Source organism: Bos grunniens, chromosome 14 (assembly GCF_055505025.1).
Source record: "Bos grunniens cultivar Pamir isolate PY7600 chromosome 14, Bosgru_T2T1.0, whole genome shotgun sequence".
Lineage (NCBI taxonomy): Eukaryota > Metazoa > Chordata > Mammalia > Artiodactyla > Bovidae > Bos > Bos grunniens.
The window spans coordinates 56356503-56376401 of NC_141178.1; the positions used below are offsets into that span (position 1 = coordinate 56356503).

General features: G+C 42.3%; 1 protein-coding gene across 4 annotated transcripts in view; it reads left to right on the top strand.

Moving 5' to 3' along the window:
- Positions 1-6522: 6522 nt before the first annotated feature.
- The window catches only part of CA8 (carbonic anhydrase 8 (inactive)), an 82579-nt gene continuing 69202 nt past the window's right edge, over positions 6523-19899 (top strand). For all 4 annotated transcript variants that reach the window (XM_086336886.1, XM_086336887.1, XM_086336888.1 and 1 more), the window contains exons 1-3: positions 6523-6926; positions 8399-8590; positions 18707-18831. In XM_086336886.1, the coding sequence (XP_086193012.1) occupies positions 6827-6926; positions 8399-8590; positions 18707-18831 (417 nt within the window). In that variant the 5' untranslated portion in view covers positions 6523-6826. The remainder of the gene's footprint in view (positions 6927-8398; positions 8591-18706; positions 18832-19899) is intronic.

Genomic DNA, 19899 nt, shown 5'->3' on the forward strand with positions numbered 1-19899 from the left:
TTCCTTGCAGCAAAGCTGGCTCAGAGTAGAGTTTCTTCCATGATGACTGGTTCCTAACAGCAAAATTGGAATTGGCCAGTCCCCTCAGAGGCTAAGTCCTGAACTTGCCCAGGGTCATGCCACTACAGTCTCCTGGACAAAGCATATCACACAGCCAGCCTTGAGTTGGGGGAAGGGTAACAGGAGTTGCCCCTCATGTGCCTCAGGACAGGAGTGACAGCAGCCATTGCCGGAGATGATTGCAGTGCTCCAATATTCTCCTGTGAATTGCCCTGTCATTTTACACGACAAGCATAGCTGCATCTCCTACTGCCAACAGCATGTTGAGAGGCAGAGGGAGGTGTCACTGTTGTTGAGGGAACGGAAGTACAAGCATGGCCAGCGGGCTACTCTAACCTAGCCGCTGCATCATCCCTTCATGTCAAGAGGGCTCAATATATTTTTATTTTATTCTATTTATGTTTAATTTTATTTATATAATTTTGGCTGTGCCTTGTGGCTTGCAGGATCTTAGTTCCCCAATCAGGGATTGAACCTGGGTCTCAGCAGTGAAAGTGCTGCATCCTAACTACTGAACCGCCAGGGAATTCCCCTCAATACATGCTTAGTATTGTTGTTCTGCCAACAGTGTGTACCCACCTATCATCTATTTTGTATTTTATTTCATGTCATGAGACTATTTTGAGACTCTTTTTTAAAAAGTCACTAAAACAGAAACATAGAGACATACCATTTAAAAGTATCATTTTACCTTTTCACTGACAACACAGAAAACCTTCTATTAACACCTCAGAAAAAGAAAATAAACCTGATTGAAAAGTAAGCCCAGGCTGGCTTCTATATTCGAGTTTTTGCTGTTTGTTTTTCCTTTGCACTGGAATGCCCTTCTTACCTGGCTTCCTCCTCCCTTCTGTGGGCAAAAGAACACTTATTTATCTTGTAAAACCCAGCTCGCATGTCATTTCCTTTATGAAGCCCCTATTGACACACCTGCCACCAAGTAAACTTGGTCACTCCCTTCTTGCGGCTCCACTGCACCCTGAAAGCTTCCCCTGTAGCAAGCATAACTTTATTGCACTAACATATTGATAAAGGTTCATCAGAGGGAGCATGGGGGCTAATGTCTGAGTCCTGCCATGAGGCGATACAGAGAGAAATGAGACGAACCTCTTGCCATTGGGGAGCTCATTGTCTGTTGGGGCAGTTATACAATATTAATTTCAAACATGATCTTCATTTCAGGGCTAGAGATCTACACAGGGTTGTTAGGGACACACTTTAACCACTTGAGTAGGGGATATCAGTTGGCACAGTGGTAAAGAACCTGCCTGCCAATGCAGGAGACCCAAGAGACACGGGTTTGATCCCTGGGTCAGGCAGACCCCCTGGAGAAGGAAATGGCGACCTGCTCCAGTATTCTTGTCTGGAAAATCCCATGGACAGAGGAGCTTAGGAGGCTACAGTGCTTGGGATCACTCAGACACAACAGAGCACACACACACCATGACACAGTAGAGGCTATCATTTGGCAGACTACTAGGAAGGCTCTCTGCAGAAAGTGTTACCTGCTATAAAGAGAGATATGGAGCCATCAGTATAATGATCTCAGACGTCCCGACTTCAGCCCCTGTCATTTTGGAGGAAGCTTTGCATCCCAGGTGTGATTGGTGTGATCTCAGAGAAGTGCGGGGAGCAATGGCCCATGTTTACTGTAAGAGATGGGAGGGTTTCAATGTATAAGGATTTTCTCATGGTCTGGTAAGGATCCCACGTAGAGCCAGGGCTGCTAAAAAATTTGCAAGGAAGAGATAAGGGCATTGTTTAAGGCTGTTTGGTTTCCTTACAGGTCAGAGAAGCACTTTAACTATGAAAAAAAAAAAGAGAGAGAGACAGATGTAAAACAGCATTTGGGCCAATGAAGATTACCCTTGTACTTACCTGAATGACTGTAACAGTCAGCTTTTGCTAGGGTATGCTGCTGTAACAAACAGTCCCACAATCTCAGTGGTGTATTTCTCATTGACATTACGTGCTGACTTCAGAATGGCTGTGGTTCTGACCCCCATGTTTTTCATTCCAGGACCCAGACTGACTGAAGGAGCAGTGCTTTTCTTGGCCTGGGTCATCATGGGGCAGAGAGACAAACACAGTAACTCCTGAAGCTTCTATTGGGAAGTGGTATGTGCGCATCACTCATATTTAATTGGTCAAAGCAATGAGGTGCAATGTCACAGAAGGGACAAGAAAATGACAGGAATATAATTTACACAATTTACCACAGCTACACAGAACCCTAAGATTAAAAGCTGATGGTTCTGAAGACAAGAGACCAAGAATATATCATACAAATTAGACCGATAAGTGCAACCTGAAGCAGGAAAAATATGAGAGTAATCTGCTAAAGAAAGAAATATGAAAAAATCAAGGATTTCCCTGGTAGTCCAGTGGTTAAGAATCTGTCTCCCAATGGCAAGGGACTTGGGTTCTATCTGGGGTTGGGGAACTTAGATCCCACAATCTGCAGGGCAACTAAGCCTGCTCAGCCCAACTACTGAGGCCACATGCTCTAGAGCCTGTGCTCTGCGACTAGAGAAAGCCCAAGTGCTGCAATGAAGATCGAACCCACACCACCGCCCCCACCCCCCAAAAAAAGAATCAGAACTTGCCTAAAAAACAAAGCTTAAAAACTTCAGAAATCAAAAATGTATATAGTGAGGAAAATTTTGATGTCTTTACCGACAAACCAAAAATCAGACTAGCAAACAAAGCAACCAGAGAAGTGTGTTGCTTCAGACACAGGCCCACTGAAGCCCACCTGTTTTGAGGATCATGGATGCGTTTTGGCAGGTCACACAAGGCATTTAGAGGAGAAAATGGATCGAAAACAAGCACTTCCATGATTAGCATCATCGGTTGCGCTGGCAGTGCTACTCTGTCACGCAGTGGCCACCAAAAGCTCTACTCAGCTTTTTTGCTTTACCTCCAATGCTGTCTTTTCCCAGAAACTTTCCTTGATGACTCCTTTGTGTATGAATTGCATCTTCCTTAGATGTGATGGTACTTGTGTCTCTATTTAATATATTGCCTTTATTATAGTTAATGATTTACTTCTACCTCCTCACCCCCAAGACAACTGTGAATTCCTTGAGAGCAGAAACAGGATTTTATACATTTTAGGGTCTCCCATAGTGCCTAGTACAGAGAAGTGCGCACCAAGGAACACAAATCATGGTTGTTGAAGTTCAGAAATTGAGGATCTTGTTTGGAGTCTCTTGACAGGCAAATGCTAGCTCCATTCTTGAGGTGTTCCCAGAGCATACGTGCATAAAAGAAGAAGGTAATGATTGTTAATGACACTTCTAGGGCTCAAACTCACCAGTACAGTAAGAAAGCCTTGGTAAGATAGGCAAAAGGGGAGAATAGATTGGGAGCAAAGGGTTGTGTAAGTGAGAGGTTCTGTGAAACAATACCAGTATCTCTTTGTTCTTGTGCCATCAAGATTATTTTGTTCCTTTTAGGTGTTTCTATTTTTCTTTTCTTAGTATAAAATAGTAATTAGTTACATAGGTCTTAGTTTCAATAAATTGTTTTAGGATGTGGTTTGATCTCAGTTATGCAAACACTGGAAGAGAGCAATATACAGTTAATTTAAGGACTTAAATATATTAGGCTGAAATGCATTATAATGATACAGAGGGCTATGTAGAATACTTATGTTCATAATATAGAGCACGAATATTTTTAGACTTTCTGATATTAGGTTTAGGTGTGCTTGTTCTATTTTGTAAATCAAGGAATTGGCCTATATCTTTGATCTATGTGTTTAAGTTTTCATGGTGACAGATACCTTATAATAACTAGAAATAGAAATTCCATCTTTAGTGATAATACAGTATGGGGATCTGAGAAGAGAAGGTCTTAAGGTGCTATTAATTAGCAGAAATCCGAAGCACACAGTCTCAAAGCAATTAAGGCTGTTAATTGAATATGTGGATGCATGGTGGAATGGCTCATATGTTGTTGGGGAGGGTACCCTAGGCTGGCAGAGAGCAGTTACATTATACACATTAAGTTGAAAAATTCACAGAGAACAAATATGGGTAAATATACATTTGTCTAGTAGTTAACTGGATTTATGAATGGTGATACATTGTGGGGTATATGCAAATTTGTCTTTGAGAAGCAAAATCCAGCATTAACTATTCAATCTTTCAGCCTATCTGTGGGGAGATATGGCATATGACATATGGCATACCTTTTACTCACGGAAAACTGAGCTTTTCTAGGAGATTTTGCTGTCTTCTGGTTTGGCAAACATCTCTATAATTCACATGCTCCTTTAAATGAAATTGGTGGTCACACAATGGCTGCCACCTAGCATCCATGCAATTTTGGGGGCAGAGGGGAGTGGACATTGTTGATGAGCTCAAGGTCTCTAAGAGATCCTATTATCAAGATCCTCCTGGGTTCTTTGAGTTGCAGCATTTGATGAACCTATGAACCTACTTCTAAAAGGAAACTTAATTGAAATGCTCAAGACTGTGAAACTCATTATCAGACAAATGCAAATCAAAACCACAATGAGGTACCATTTCATGCCAGTGAGAATGGCTGCTATCCAAAAGTCTACAAGCAATAAATGCTGGAGAGGGTGTGGAGAAAAGGAAATCCTCTTACACGGTCGGTGGGAAGGCAAACTAGTACAGCCACTATGGAGAACAGTGTGGAGATTCCTTAAAAAACTGGAAACAGAACTGCCATATGACCCAGCAATCCCACTGCTGGGCATATACACCGAGGAAACCAGAATTGAAAGAGACACGTGTACCCCAATGTTCATCGCAGCACTATTTACAATAACGAGGACATGGAAGCAACCTAGATGTCCATCAGCAGATGAATGGATAAGAAAGCCGTGGTACATATGCACAATGGAGTATTACTCAGCCACTAAAAAGAATACATTTGAATCAGTTTTAATGAGGTGGATGAAACTGGAGCCTATTATACAGAGTGAAGTAAGCCAGAAAGAAAAACACCAATACAGTATACTAATGCATATATATGGAATTTAGAAAGATGGTAATGATAACCCTGTATGCGAGACAGCAAAAGAGACACAGATGTATAGAGCAGTCTTTTGGACTCTGTGGGTGAGGGCAAGGGTGGGATGATATGGGAGAATGGCATTGAAACATGTAAATTATCACATGTGAAACGAATCGCCAGTCCAGTTTCGATGCATAATACAGGGTACTCGGGGCTGGTGCACTGGGATGACCCAGAAGGATGGGATGGGGAGGGAGGTGGGAGGGGGGGTTCAGGATGGGGAACACATGTACACCCATGGCGGATTCATGTCAACATGGCAAAACCACTACAATATTGTAAAGTAAAATGAATAAATAAATAAAACAGATAAAAAAAAACAGAAAGAGAAATAAAATGTTCTTTTTAGAAGAACTTAAGTAGAAAGTGGTTAATATTTGGGACAGTGCTCACTATTTTTTAAGGCTATATCTATCTCCCCCATTCCCCTCTGTCCCGTCCTCCCCATCCCCCACCCCCGCCGCCCCCGTGCATGCTCAGTCGTGTCCCAGTCTTTGTGACCTCATGGACAGTAGCCTGCCAGGCTCTTCTGTCCATGGGATTTCCCAGACAAGAATACTGGTGTGGGTTGTATTAGGCACACAGTCCTAAAAATGCGAGGTTAACCTGTCCTAGGTAGGAGGTTGAAGTCATTCACGCTGGATTGAGGAGCATATTCAAGAGATGACTTTTCGGAGCAGGAAAGTTCCTGTTTGTTATGTAATATGTGTGTTTCATTATTTACACGATTTCCCTGGGCGATTGGGAGCTGTGTACACAGCCAGCTGCGTCCGAAGCAGCAACCCAGGCTTGAAATAAAACTAAACAGCCTTCTTTTATTGCCTTTCACTCCTTATGCCTTTTTTAAATGGAAAAATTTCCCTAAATTACTTCTCTAGATAAAAACAATTTTTTTCCCTTAAATATTTGTAGGAACTATAGGCTTCCTGGAAAATTTTCTGTACTCGTTTCCACTGGTCTCTAAGGATGAATTAAATTAAAAAGTGAATATTCAATGATAAAGATTCGGAGCGGGAAAGTTTTTTGGTTTTGGTAAGGGGTTCTCAAGCCCTCTCTCATCGGGGTAATTCATTTCTCTTCTCCCGACCCCCTTCGTTCTTTGTGGTATTTCCTGGAGTCAATGACAATACATAAGGGTAGGGAGCCCTGGCCAAGGCTCTGCGCACTGGGTGCTCAGGGCAGACCCCGGGGTTCTAGAAGGAAGGCGCGGGAGCGGGGTGTGTGCGTGTTGCGGGGAAGAGGGGTCCGGTGTGTGTGTCGTTGGGGGCGGGGTCCGCCGTTTCCACGGCTTCGGCCCGGAGCCCCGGCCTTTCCCTGCGGTCCACCGCAGGCCCGGCCCGAGCGCAGGGGCGGTCCCTCCCGTGCCAGCCCCGCCCCGGTCGGGTTTATAACCTGCCTGCTCGCGCTCCTTGAGCCGCAGCTTCTCTTGCGCTCCTGCTGCAGTCGGGTCGAGAGTCCCCGGCCCGCCGCCCGAAAGACTTCCGCCTGGCACGCGCGCGTGCTCGCATCCACATTGCCCTTCACCGCACGCTGTCACACTCATCCCCGCTCACACTCATCACCCTCTCACACACGCGCGCTAACACTTACGGGAGCGCTCCCCCTGGAACGCGCGCTCACACTTCACCGCTCACACCCACTAGCGCCCCGGAGCGCTAGCCCTGCAGGGGCGCGCAGGCACCGCCGGCGAGAGCCCGAGGGGACTCACGGCCTCCCCATGGCTGACCTGAGCTTCATCGAAGATTCCGTGGCCTTCCCGGAGAAGGAGGAGGATGAGGAGGAAGAGGAGGAAGGTGTGGAGTGGGGCTACGAGGAAGGTAACCCGCTGCGCGTCCTGAGGCTGGCCCGCGGGGTGGGTCCCGCTGCTCTGGCGCGCTCCCCGCGCCTCCGCCGCCCCTCTTTCTCACGTGGGTCCCCGGCCCGTTTAGGGGCAGCAGGTGCTCCGGGTAGAGCGGGCTTCTCTGGGAGCCCGACCTTGGTGCCGGGCAGCGGTTGGCATCTGCCCCCGTCCGGTGGGCGAGCCCGAAGGCTGCGTTGGTGACAGTTCCATCTGGCTAGTAGCCAGAAGAGCAGCCTTAACTGTTACTGAACACCTTGAGAATGCAGCGTTACTGAAACTCTTATTTTCTTTATTTGAAAAAAAAAAAAAATTCTTTGGTTTACAGCGTTGGGTTAGTTTCAGGAGTACAGCAAAGAGATTCAGTTATACAAACGCATATATTCACTCCTTTCCAGATTCTTGTCTCTTATCGCGTCCGTGAAACTGTTTCTTGCTTGCCTGCGGGGAGAAAGTATCTATTTGAGCTACTGAGTTTTCTAGAAGGATGCTGACACCTTTCAACTTTTTCTGAACAAGTCCTAAGTTTTTGGGCTGAATCAGTGGGCCTGGCAAGATGGGGATTGACCTTGTATAAAAAAGTTTAGTTTCCTAAAATGTATCCCTGAAGGTGTAGGACTCCTGATGGAGCTAACAACTGGTGCTGATGTTGACTACATATCTGCAACAAATGTAGAGTTTATAACTTGCATTATGCAAATATGGAAAGAGTATTATCTATATTTGCATGATATATATATGTATATAGGAGTATGTGTGTGTGTGCTCAGTTGCTAAGTGATGTCTGACTCTGCAACTTTATGGACCACAGCCTGCCAGGCTTCTCTGTCCATGGGATCTCCCAGGCAAGAATACAAGAGTGGGTTTCTATTTCCTTCTCCAGGGGATCTTCCCAACATAGGGACAGAACCTAGGGATCGCATGTCTCCTGCTTGGAAGGTGGATTCTTTACCACTGAGCCCCCCAGGAAGCCCTGTATATATGAATATGCACACTTCAAACTACTGTTTAAGAAATTTTTACTCACTAGCATTAGATTTTTATTTTTTGACTCACACTAGGAACACTGAAAGTTACAGGAATTTTCCAAGTACTTAACATAATTGCACTAATGAACAGAGGAAATTTTTGTGGTATTGTTTCTTTTTCCAATCACTTAAAGATGATCTGAATTTCCTAGAGCCATAAATTAGTACCTCTATGTAGGCAAATAGAACATTTTGTTAGTCTGGGACTCTGAATGTGATATTTGATAACATTCGATCATTCAACCTATGAATGCAAAAATGCACACACTTTGTTAATACCATGTCTTCTATAAAGCGACAGTAGTCATAGCTTTCTTAATAATGGCAAGGATCATAAACAATGTTTAAACTAGTTTTCACATGTTAAAGTTTGCTGTAACTTATTTTTTCAATCCATTCTAAGTTTGCTTCATTTTGTCCTCAGGTGTTGAGTGGGGCTTGGTGTTTCCGGATGCTAATGGAGAGTACCAGTCTCCGATTAACTTGAATTCAAGAGAAGCTCGATACGACCCCTCACTGCTGGATATCCGCCTCTCCCCGAATTATGTGGTCTGCCGGGACTGTGAGGTCGCCAATGACGGGCATACCATTCAGGTTATCCTGAAGTCGAAATCAGGTATTTTAGATGTTTCTGTGTGCTTCTTATTAAACTAGAGGTCATTGCCAAACTAATTTAGCTTGCAGGACCTTAATGGTAGGACTAACCTAGCTCTATTGTCAGGATACCTTTATATACTGTAGCATGCTTTTTGGGGGAATTATTTTCTGAAACATTTTGCAAGGATGAAATTATGAAGGTGTCAGTTGGTTGTCCCATGTTATATGATGTTATTGGAACAACCTTAGTTGGTCAAATTCCAGCTCTGTGAAATTTGAGGAAAAGTATATACAAATGTATGATGCTGAAGCTCCAGACAACTCATTGGTAAAGTCCTTGATGCTGGGAAAGATTGAGGGCAGAAGGAGAAGAGGGTGTCAGAGGATGAGATGGCTGGATAGCATCACCATGCAATGAACATGAACTTGGTCAAACTCCGGGAGATGGTCAGAGACAGAGAGGCCTGGAGTGCTGCAGTCCGTGGGGTCTCAAAGAGTTGGACATGACTGGGCGACTGAGCAACAACATACACAAGTATACGAATCTTCGTTTTGTCCAAAGTGTTAATTAGCTCAAATCATTTAGATAATTATAATTCTGTCTTACTGCTTTGTAAAACTGAAGATTAGCATTTATTGATATAATTTGGCATCCAAGATAGACTTTTCAAATTAAATTTACTATATTAATATATAATTATATATAATATAATTAATAGTAATATAAATGTAATTAATATGGCAAGAAGAATTTTAATTAATAGCAGTCAAAATCAGTCTCTAAACTCAGTGAAAGATTTAAATGGCAAACAAAGCTCTTACTTTTTATTTTTTTTAACTCTCTTCCTCCCTTTTGAACCTATTTGAGATGGATCTGAAATGTTTTTTAGAAAAACTATTGGATAATTGCCAAGGAAATTGCTTTTTTGCTTAAATATAGGGGGAGAGGAGAGCAGAATATTTTAAAATAAGCATTAATTTCTGGCTTTTCATAGTGAATACTAACTATACTCCATGGGAAGAATGTAAAATTAGGAATGTGTTGAAATATTGGGAAGTATTTAATAAACAGAGACCAACTGTACTCAAATTAATTCTGAATCGATAAATTTGATATTTCAAGCCATAAAATCTTTCAGTTTAATGTTAGACAGGGCAGGTATTGATTTCCAACTATGAATATTTTATTCATTGTGAATATTCCTGAGCTTTAATTTAGAGTCTTCCCAGCTACTCTGAGTCTAGACGAGGTATGGATATTTCCCAAAATAGAATCTAAGGTGTAGTCAAAGAGACAGAGTCAGATATAAACTCAAACTTAAGTCAGGTTTTTTGGGGGGGAGGGCTATGATGGGACATCATGTATTAATTTTAAAATACGTAATAAAATTATTGAATGCTGACTGTCCTGACATAAAAAACATATTAAGGTAATGTTGGTATTACACTGTAAAGTGTATTGGTTTATGTTGACATACTGTTTCATTTCTGTAAATAAACATTTACGTATCTATACAGCTAACATGCATTTCACATCAGGGCATCATGGTGACTGAGTGTTGGTTTGTATACAGATGGGTAAGATGGTTCTTGAAGATTCCTATTAATGACAACATAGTCCTCTATGGTGTCAGTGTAAATGCAACCTGGTGTTCTAAAAGTGTCACAAGAGTGTAGAGGAATGAACAAGTCCAAATGCTATCAATTAAGACAGTTTGTGTTCATTCCTGCTTGAAGATCAAATTTACTCCATCACATTGAGTTTGCCATGTTTTTTCTGGTGCCTTCTCAAGCATTCACAATTTTCTGTGGCCCCCTACTGCACCCCCAAACAGAGCCCATCAAGCATTGTTTCGACTTTTCTGCCCACACGGTCCTCCCCTGACCACTGAGGAAGAGTTGTCTGTGTTTCTGTCTGGGCCTGTTTTGGCGCACACACTCTGACCCCTTCCTCCATCCTCTTTGAAGACCTTGCTCCATCAGATGCCTGTCTCATTTCTTCCACTACAGTCAGTCATTTCTTCATTGTTTCTCCCTTTTCAGTGTTTCTCCATACTTAAAAAAAAAAAAGTAAGAAAGAAACATGTGTCTGGAGCAGTTTATATTTACCCAGGTTCTATCCTTGGGTCGGGAAGATCCCCTGGAGGAGGAAATGGCAAGCCACTCCAGTATTCTTGCCTGGAGAATCCCATGGACCGAGGAGCCTGGCAGGCTACAGCCTATGGGGTCACAAAGAGTTGGACCTGACTGAGCAACTGAGCACATGGAAGTTTTGCCCCTCATCGTCCCTGTATACTTAAATTATAGTTGTTATTTAAATTAGCTCAGTGTTTTTATTATTATGACTGTGCAAATATTGTTTCCAGCTGAGGCTATGTTGTTTCCTTTATTGAATAATGTGGGGGGCCCCACCCCTGGTGTTAGTGTATTTTTGTTTGATTTTTTGTTTATCCATCATGGTTTCATTTCCACACTCTCTGACGGCTGGCAGGCACATCTTCTCCCAAGACATTCAGAAAGTCCTTTGAAGTCCTTCTGCCCCTCATATCCACCCTTCTCTCCTCCAGCCCACCTGGACTGCCATTGCCTGCAGCATCCTAGATCTCAGGCCTAAGAAGTCCATTGACCGTCTGTGTGTTCAATCCCATGTTTGCTCGATGATGTGATCCTCTTTTGAGACTGTTGCCTCCTTTCAGAGAGTTTTTGGTTTATTCCCTCCCACAGTTCATCTCCTAGTAATTTGCTGAGAAGAAGGCCTTGTGAGAGTAAATATTTAGAAACCTCGTGTGTCTGTGTGCTGGTGCTTGGTGGGCCCCAAAATCAAAAGATAATTGTCTTTTATTTCTCAGGAACTTTCTTATATTATTTAATTGAGAAGTTTTCTGTTTTTTTCCTCTTTTTCCATTAACTCTTTTTTTTAGTCTTTTTTCTTCTATTTTGTTAGATTTCCTCAACTTATATCTTTCTATTAAACTTCTACTCTCTTGTATTTGTCTTCTAATTGTCGTATATTTATCTCTAATCTGTTCTTAAATTTTTAATTTCTAAAATGTGGTGCTTATTCTATGAATTTTAAAAATTAAAAAAAAAACTACCAGTGTTTATTTCTTGATTACAGGATCTTTTTTTCTGTTCTCCTGTGTTTCTGTTTTATTTTGGGGTTCTTCTTCTGTTTGTTTTGGTCTGTCTGTCTTATGCTGGAGGTTCTTCTCAAATGTCCAGTGATCTTTGGCTTTGTTCACGTTTAGTAATGGGTCTAAAAGTCGAGTTAGAGGCTCTGCATGTGGGCAGAGATTGAGGTCTGGTGGCTGTCACAGTAACGTGGTTATGTAGGAGCAGGCTGTGTTGTTGCAGGAGCCTTTGTAGGTTTATGGATTTCTCCGGGGGAAGCCGTGTGATGGCTCACACCTGGCTGTCCGTATTCTGGTTGTTGGTCGCAGGTGAAAAAAGAACCAGAGGGTACATCGACAGTTAATGAACCTACATTGACACCTCATCAACACCCAGAGTCCATAGTTTACATTAGGGTTTGCTCTTGGTGTTTTTGAGCTTGAACAAATGTTTAATGACATATGTCCACTATTGTAATATCACACAAAATGGTTCACTGCCCTAAAACTTCTGTGTTCCTTTTGTTCTTCTGTCTCTTTCCCCAGCTCTTGGCGATCACAATACTGTGGCCATCCTTATACTGGCTCTGTAGTTTTGTGTTTTTCATGTCATGTGGTTGGAATCATACATTTTACAGGCTTCTGCTTGGCTTCTTTCACTTGGTAGGAATGCATTGAAGTTTCCTTGGATCCTGTTTTTTTTTTTTTTTTCTGACCAATCCCCAGCACAAGTCCATGTCAAAGAGAAAAGGACTAAGAGTCCTCTTAATCCCGAGGAAGGCTTCATTGGCTGAGATTGGAAATGAAATCCCACTTTTAATAAAAAATTTGCAGAATAAGTACAATTAAAAATTTTTGGGGGGGGACTTCCCTGGTGGTCCAGTGGTTGAGTCTTCACTTCCAATGCAGGGAGTTGTGGGTTTGATCCCTGGTTGGGAAGCTAAGAGCCCACATACCTTGTGGCCAAAAAATCAAAACATAAAATGGAAACAGTACTGTAACAAATTCAATAAAGACTTTAAAAATGGTCGATATAAAAAGTCTTAAATGTTTTTTTGTTTTGTATTAAAAAAGAGTACAGAATTACTAAAAGAAGTTACAACAACTGTAGTATAATTTAAATACTTCCACTTATTAAGTGAAAGCTTCTAGCATAATCCTTATGGTGTAGTTTCCTTAGATAAGTGTGCTTAGTCGCTCAGTCATGTCCAACTCTTGAGACTGCATAGACTGTAGCCCGCCAGGCTCCTCTGTCCATGGGATTCTCCAGGCAAGAATACTGAAGTGGGTTGCCCTTTCCTTCTCCAGGGTATCTTCCTGACCCAGGAATCGAACCTGGGTCTCCTGCATTGCAGGCAGACTCTTTACTGACTGAGCTATGAGGGAAGCCCTTAATAACCCTATCTGGGGTTTTAAATTTGAGAGATGTCATGAGCACAAATATTTCACTCCAGACCTCTTGCTGGAAGTTCCCAAACCAAGGTCATTGATAAGCTCCTCATCCCATGATCAAAGGACCACTTTAAAATCCTTATAGTGCTTTAATTCTGCTGCATTTGCAGTGGGATTTTTGGAAACTCTTTCTCCTGTTGGTCTCTATGACGCACCAGCTCTGGATGTTTCTTCTTAATTTTGACTACCTTTCCTCTGCCAGTTCTTCATCCCCCATTATCATTAATTGATGGAATTTCTCAAAGTTTCTTCTTCGACCCTCTTCTTGAGAAGAAAATAGTCTGATTGTGTAGGTGATACAATAAGGCAGCAGATGAGATTAGGAAGGTGACTGAATCACAGATTCACTGAATGGGTTGACCCCCAGGAGGCCACCATTCCAGCCCCCGATCTCAGACCCTCTGGCCAGTAGCTGCATATCTTCAGCTTGAACAGCTCAGGAAAAGATATTCATGCCTCACTGAGAGAGGATCCATTTTGCTTTCGAGTGAAACCACATCAAAAAGTCCTGGGATCTCCGTCATCTCTTCTGTTGTGGAATTCTGGACCTATACAGAACACATGTAATGGTACTTTCTTCTTTTTTTTATTTTAAAAATTTTATTTTAATATGTATTTTTGGTTGTACTGGGTCCTCCTTGCTGCTTGCAGGCTTTCTGTGCTTGTGGCAGATGGGGCTACTGTCTAGTTGTGGCGCATGGGATTTTCATTGCGGTGGCTTCTCTTGTTGCAGAACACACACAGGCTGTAGGGCGTGCAGGCTCAGCAGCTGCGGCACACGGGTGTAGTCTCCCTGCAGCACGTGGGATCTTAGGCCTGGCATCGAACGTGTGTCCCTACGGTGGCAGGCGGGCTGGACCACCAGGGAGGTCCTGCAGTTGTACTTCCACATGACGTTCTTTAAAATACTGACTACAAGATCATACCATGAAATTGCTATTTTTCCTTTCCAGACATAATTAGTTCCTTCAGCTGGTCCTCAAATGATAGCCCTCCCTCCATGAATACATATTTATTGATCATTTACTACCTGAAATACAAATTATCTTATCTGTTCTTAGAGAAGTTCGTGTAAATGAGGACAACTAGGAGAGCAAAACTTGAATTTCTTTATGATCATATTTATTATTAGCTGACTCTGGGGGACTTAAATTATCTGGACTGTCATCTTCATCTGCTTCACTTTGCTTATAGACCCTGTTTAACTGGCCTCCTCTCCCTCTTGTTTGATGTTAGCACTGCATTTATGAGCTGATGATATTTATTCTTTAATGTGAAATAAAGCTATAGGTTAAAAGCTAAGGACTGTTAAACATATTGATTGTTGCTTTGAAGACTTCAAATGTTAAAAGAACTGATTAATACTATTTTTTTAGAATGTTTTATGAATACATTTGGGATTCCTTAAAAATTAAACTGAGGTCATAAGATCTTTAAACCTATTGAGAAGTGCTCTTTGATGACCTAGAGGGGAGGGAAGGGAGTGGGAGGGAGGCTGCAAAGGAAGGTGATATGTGTGTACTTACAGCTGATTCACATTGTTGTACAGCAGAATCTAATAGAACATTGTGAAGCAGTTATACTTCAATAAAAAATAAATTAAACTTATAGAGAGTGAACTTTAGGGACCTCTCATCCTTTGGGGGATGCATCAGGGGTCATTGGTGTTGGTCTTCCTGAATTTGGGGTCATGACTCCATCAGGCTCTGTCTCCCGGTCATGCTGTCTTTGTCTGGCTATGGCTGCAGCTTTCTCAACAGTTGGGCTTGCACTTTGCTGATCTACCATCTATGCAGACCTAGGAGTAGTATTTTAATCCCATTTTTTCTTTGGCTGTGCCTTGTGGTATGCAGGATCTTAGTTTCCAGACCAGGGATGGAACTGGTACCCCCTCTGCAGTAGAAACACAGAGTCCTAACCACAGGATCACCAGGAAAGTCCCAGACTTGGGAATAATATTTTAAAATGCAAAAATATTAGCCCACTGCTTAAAAACTAGTGATGATTCTCCAAGATAAACTCCAGCCTGTCTGCATGGCCTGCCATCTGCCCACCCCAGCCCGGCCAATTTCATACCTTGAGGCCTGCCTTTGGCCATTGGACAACTCTGACTTTATTCTCTTGGCACCCATTCTGGCCATTTCCCACCTCTGAGTCTTTCTGAGCCTCTTCTTTCTGCTTCTAAAGTATAGTTTCTCACTTCTACACTTAGCAAATGGCAACCCACTCCAGTACTCTTGCTTGGAAAATTCCACGGACCGAGGAGCCTGGTAGGCCACAGTCCATGGGGTCACAAAGAGTTGGACATGACTGAGTGACTTCACATAACATAACATAAGACTTGCTTAGCTGTCACCTCCTCCGTAAAGTCTTCCCTGACTTACTTTCTAACTGCTCGCCTCCCCCCACAACCCCCACCTTTGGTTTTGGCTTGGATCCTGCTGGGTTCTGACTGCCTTGTGCATTTTCCTCTGCTCTTTTTTTTTTTTTTCTTTTTTACTTCTGTCCTTAGTCATGTTTGATTGTTTGCTACCCTTTGGATTGTAGCCCACCAGGCTCCTCTGTCCATAGTATTCTCCAGGCAAGAATAGCAACCCACTGGAGTGGGTTACTATTTCCTCCTCCAGGGGATCTTCCTGACCCAAGGATTGAACTCCTATCTACTGCATTGCAGGTGGATTCTTTACCTGCTGAGGCATTGGGGAAACCCCTTTCCCTTCTGCCCCGATGGAATCACTTTTAGTTCCTTCAGCACTGAGAATGCTTTGCCAGTGCAAGGCTATATCCTTCCTTTTACACACTCAGTGGTCAGCACATGGCCAGGCATGGAGTCCATCTCAAAACATGTGTGTTGAACTCGAATGAAATGAGGGGGACTCAACCTTTGAACTCTCTGGCAAATCTGTTTTCAGCAAAGGATTATAGAAGCTTAGATAGTTTCAGGGGAGTGTGTATGTGTCACGTCTCTATGGGATTCTCAAATTTTGCAGAAGCTTCTGAAAGGAACTCTTTTATGTCTATAAGTGTAATAGCCATGCCTATCAGAGAAAAAGCGTTCAAGACAACGGAGGTGGTAGCAATGGTAACAGTGTATCCTGTGTCCTTTTCACAAGTTTGTTATTCTCAGGAAATGCAGCACATCATCAGTGTGAGTTTCATGTTTCATTGTAATTTTATTGAACGTGATGATACCACAACTAATAAACCTGCCATCAGATCAGATCAGATCAGATCAGTTGCTCAGTCGTGTCCGATCCTTTGCGACCCCATGAATCGCAGCACGCCAGGCCTCCCTGTCCATCACCAACTCCCGGAGTCCACTGAGACTCACGTCCATGGAGTCAGTGATGCCATAGAGTGACAAAATATCACTCAGCAAAATTTGATATTCATAAATGCAGGATAAGTGTTCTTCTCTTGGTATGACTAGTTTCTTGTAGAGCAAGTAAATGGTCCAAAGGAAGAATAATGCTTTGAGAGGATGCTGCCAGATGGGTGAAATAGAGCTGCTATTTATTTGTAGTCTGTAAACACAATCATTTGTGGGGGATGAACGGGTAATGCTTTTACCTGGAACCTCATAAAATTCTGAATTCAGGATACGTCAGTTTTTATGGCTTTGCATGGCCCTGTGATTTTAGTGTGGTTTAACTTTGGATTATTTGTCTGCAGCTTGAATGGTACCAGAACCAATTCTTGGCTGACAGATTCCCCTTTGTCACCTCTCCCTGGGGACCAGGCTTGGTTAAAACGCTTCCCTTCTTTGTGTTCCTTTCAACCCCATAGAATGAAAGACCCTGAGGATTTGGTTTCATTAGAATTTTCTTAAGCATGAGGACCATGTAATGACCAAAAGTGAAAGTGTTAGTTGTTCAGTCTTGTCTGACTCTTCGACTCCACCAGGCTCCTCTGTCCATGGGATGCTCTAGGCAAGAATACTGGAGTGGGTTGCCATTCCCTTCTCCAGGGGAACTTCTCCACCCAGGGGTAGAACTTGAGTCTCCCACATTACAGGCAGATTCTTTACTGTCTGAGCTACCGGGGAAGCCCTGTAATGACCAAATAAATATCACAGTAGAAGTCTGATCTTCATAAATATATACATTTGCATTTCATCCTAGCGGATGTAAGATCCATGAAGCCAGTGAGTTTTGTCTGTTTTGACAACATCCATGTCTCTTAAACACCATATACCTACTACAGTGTAGGTGATCAAAAAGTATTTGTTGAAGTATTTTTCAGTGAAACCCCTGTGGGCCCGGAACTTCTCCTCAATAAAACATGCATCTGTGCAGTTTGGATTTTCAGGGCATTTAAAAATATCATCTCAATTTCCAAGTTTTAATCTGAGGAAATATTGGCCACTAGGCAGGTGGGAGGTACAGGTGAAGCTCAGAGCTCTCTTTTCTGCCCCTGAAGTCACTAGCAGGATCAGCTTCATCCGCTGCTGTAAGAAAATACTAGTGAACTGCTCTGTAACGGTTTCAGAAACTCTGTGTGTGTGTTTGTGTGTGTGTGTGTACCTGATGAAAATGTTTTGGGCAAAGGTATTTTTAATCCTTTTTGTTTCACAATGCTCCCGTTTCTTTTTGCTTAGCCTTGTGGAGCTAAGCCTCATCCAAGACAATTTTCTGCTCTTTTTTAAGAGTGGAGTGTTAGAATCGTGCCCCCCCCCATCCCACCCCATGAATGCCCCAAAGCCTTAGGTCGGGTCATAGACACGTAGGGTGAAGGGTGCTTCCGTTTCAGATGGTGCAGGCTGGGGGGCAGCAAGCAGGAGACTGATCTCGATCTTAGGGAGACAGCAGCGAGCAGTGGCTTGAAGTGGGATCTTAGTTCCCTGTCCAGTGTTTTGTTGCTTCAAGACTAGATGTATTTTCCATCATCCTTCAGAGTGCCCTTGTTTGGGACAGAGTTCTAGGTTATCTCCAGAAGTGAGACACAGAGACAGGGACCCATAGAACTAAAATTTAACATTTTAAATATTGTGAATATTTTATCACAGTTTTATTTTATTTGCATTTATGTGACACTGGATGATAGATAGCTTTTTAAAAATTGTGATTTCATTGCTAAAAAACCAGGTTGGCTTAATAATAATTGGCTTCATGGGTAATTATGCCAGCTAACATCTGTTCTCTCAATTGAAAGTGTGCTTGTGTATGGATTATCTATAAACAATGTTTAATTTAGTGATAAGTCTATAGAAAATTATTGGTCAGTCTGAGACTCAGGTCATATTCTTGTCTCCTGATCAATGCTAAGTTTAAGTCTCAGGGGAAACTGTGATAGCTGCTGTGTTTATTTCCTGTCTGCTCCTATGCCTAAAATATATAAGAAGTTAACATATACATGTCATTCTCAAGTATTTTAGAGTTTCTGAATGTCTGCTGTATCAAGATGATAGTATGAATTCATCCCAAAGTAGTTATACTCTCCTCATTTTGGCTATGTGAATTTAATCTGTAGAATTTATGAGACCTCTTGGCAAAAAATGTCCCCAAATGTTTATAATGCTGTGCCGATGAATGTGTTTGAGATGTAATTAAGTAGAACTTATTTTCTTTTTCCAGTTCTATCAGGAGGTCCATTGCCTCAAGGACATGAATTTGAGCTGTATGAAGTTAGATTTCACTGGGGAAGAGAAAACCAGCGTGGTTCTGAGCACACAGTTAATTTCAAAGCTTTTCCCATGGAGGTAAGAAGAACAAATCAGCTTGAACAGCACTAAAACTTTGTTGTTCATGTAGAGTATTTGGTGATTTACTGAAAATGATTTAGTTTCCAAGTAGCTGTGTAGTTCTTGAATTTGATCAATTTGTATTAAAATAAAAAAGTCCTCAATAAGCTTTTGGCAGCAGAAGAAACTTCCCATTAGCCTTAATGGGCCTGGAGAATGCCCATGGGCTGTTGGTTACAAAGGTAATCTATGCTGTTAAGTTTCATCATTGTATTATTATTATTGTAAAAATTCTATAGATTCACCAGGTCACTTTTGTGGATACTATGAATGGATGATAAACAGAAAACAACTTTTGGAGAAACTTCAATGGTAATTAAAAGTCTAGTTTAGCTCTGATTAAAATTGGTGAGTTGATTTATTCATCTCAAGTAATTAGAGGGAGAGAGAGAGATTTGTAGAGAGTTATTTTGTCTGAAGAAGTCACTCTCCTACTTACCTTCTTAGTCAACTCCTGCTCTTCTTCAATATCTAGTTAGCATGTCATTTCTTTATGGGACTCTTTCTGAGTTCCTTCCCAAAGCAGAATTAATTTCTCCCTTCTCTGTGCTCCTAGTTTCCTTGATAGATGGCTGCTGAGGCATTGATCTCATGCATTGTAACCGTTAGTGTTTAAAGAGTCCTTCTCATTAACTGTGGGCTCTTGTTATGGATTGAAGTGTTTGTGATTTACCACTGCCCCCCTCAATTCATATGTTGGAAACTGTACCCCTTCATGCGATGATATTAGGGGGTGGAGCCTTTGGAAGGTGATTAGGATTAGAAGAGGCCATGAGGGTGGGGCCCTCATGAATGGAATTAGTGCCCTCGTGGACTCCAGAGGGAGCTTGCTTCTTCTTGCTCACTGCTGGGTGATGGACACAGGACCATCTCCAAGCCAGGAAGCAGGCTCTCACCAGGTACCCTGATTGTGGACTTCCCAGCCTCCAGTACTGTGAGAAATAAATTCTGTTGTTTAAGCTACCAGTCTATAGTAATTTGTTATTACAGCCCAAGCTAAGACAGTCTCCTTCTCACTCTCTGGGT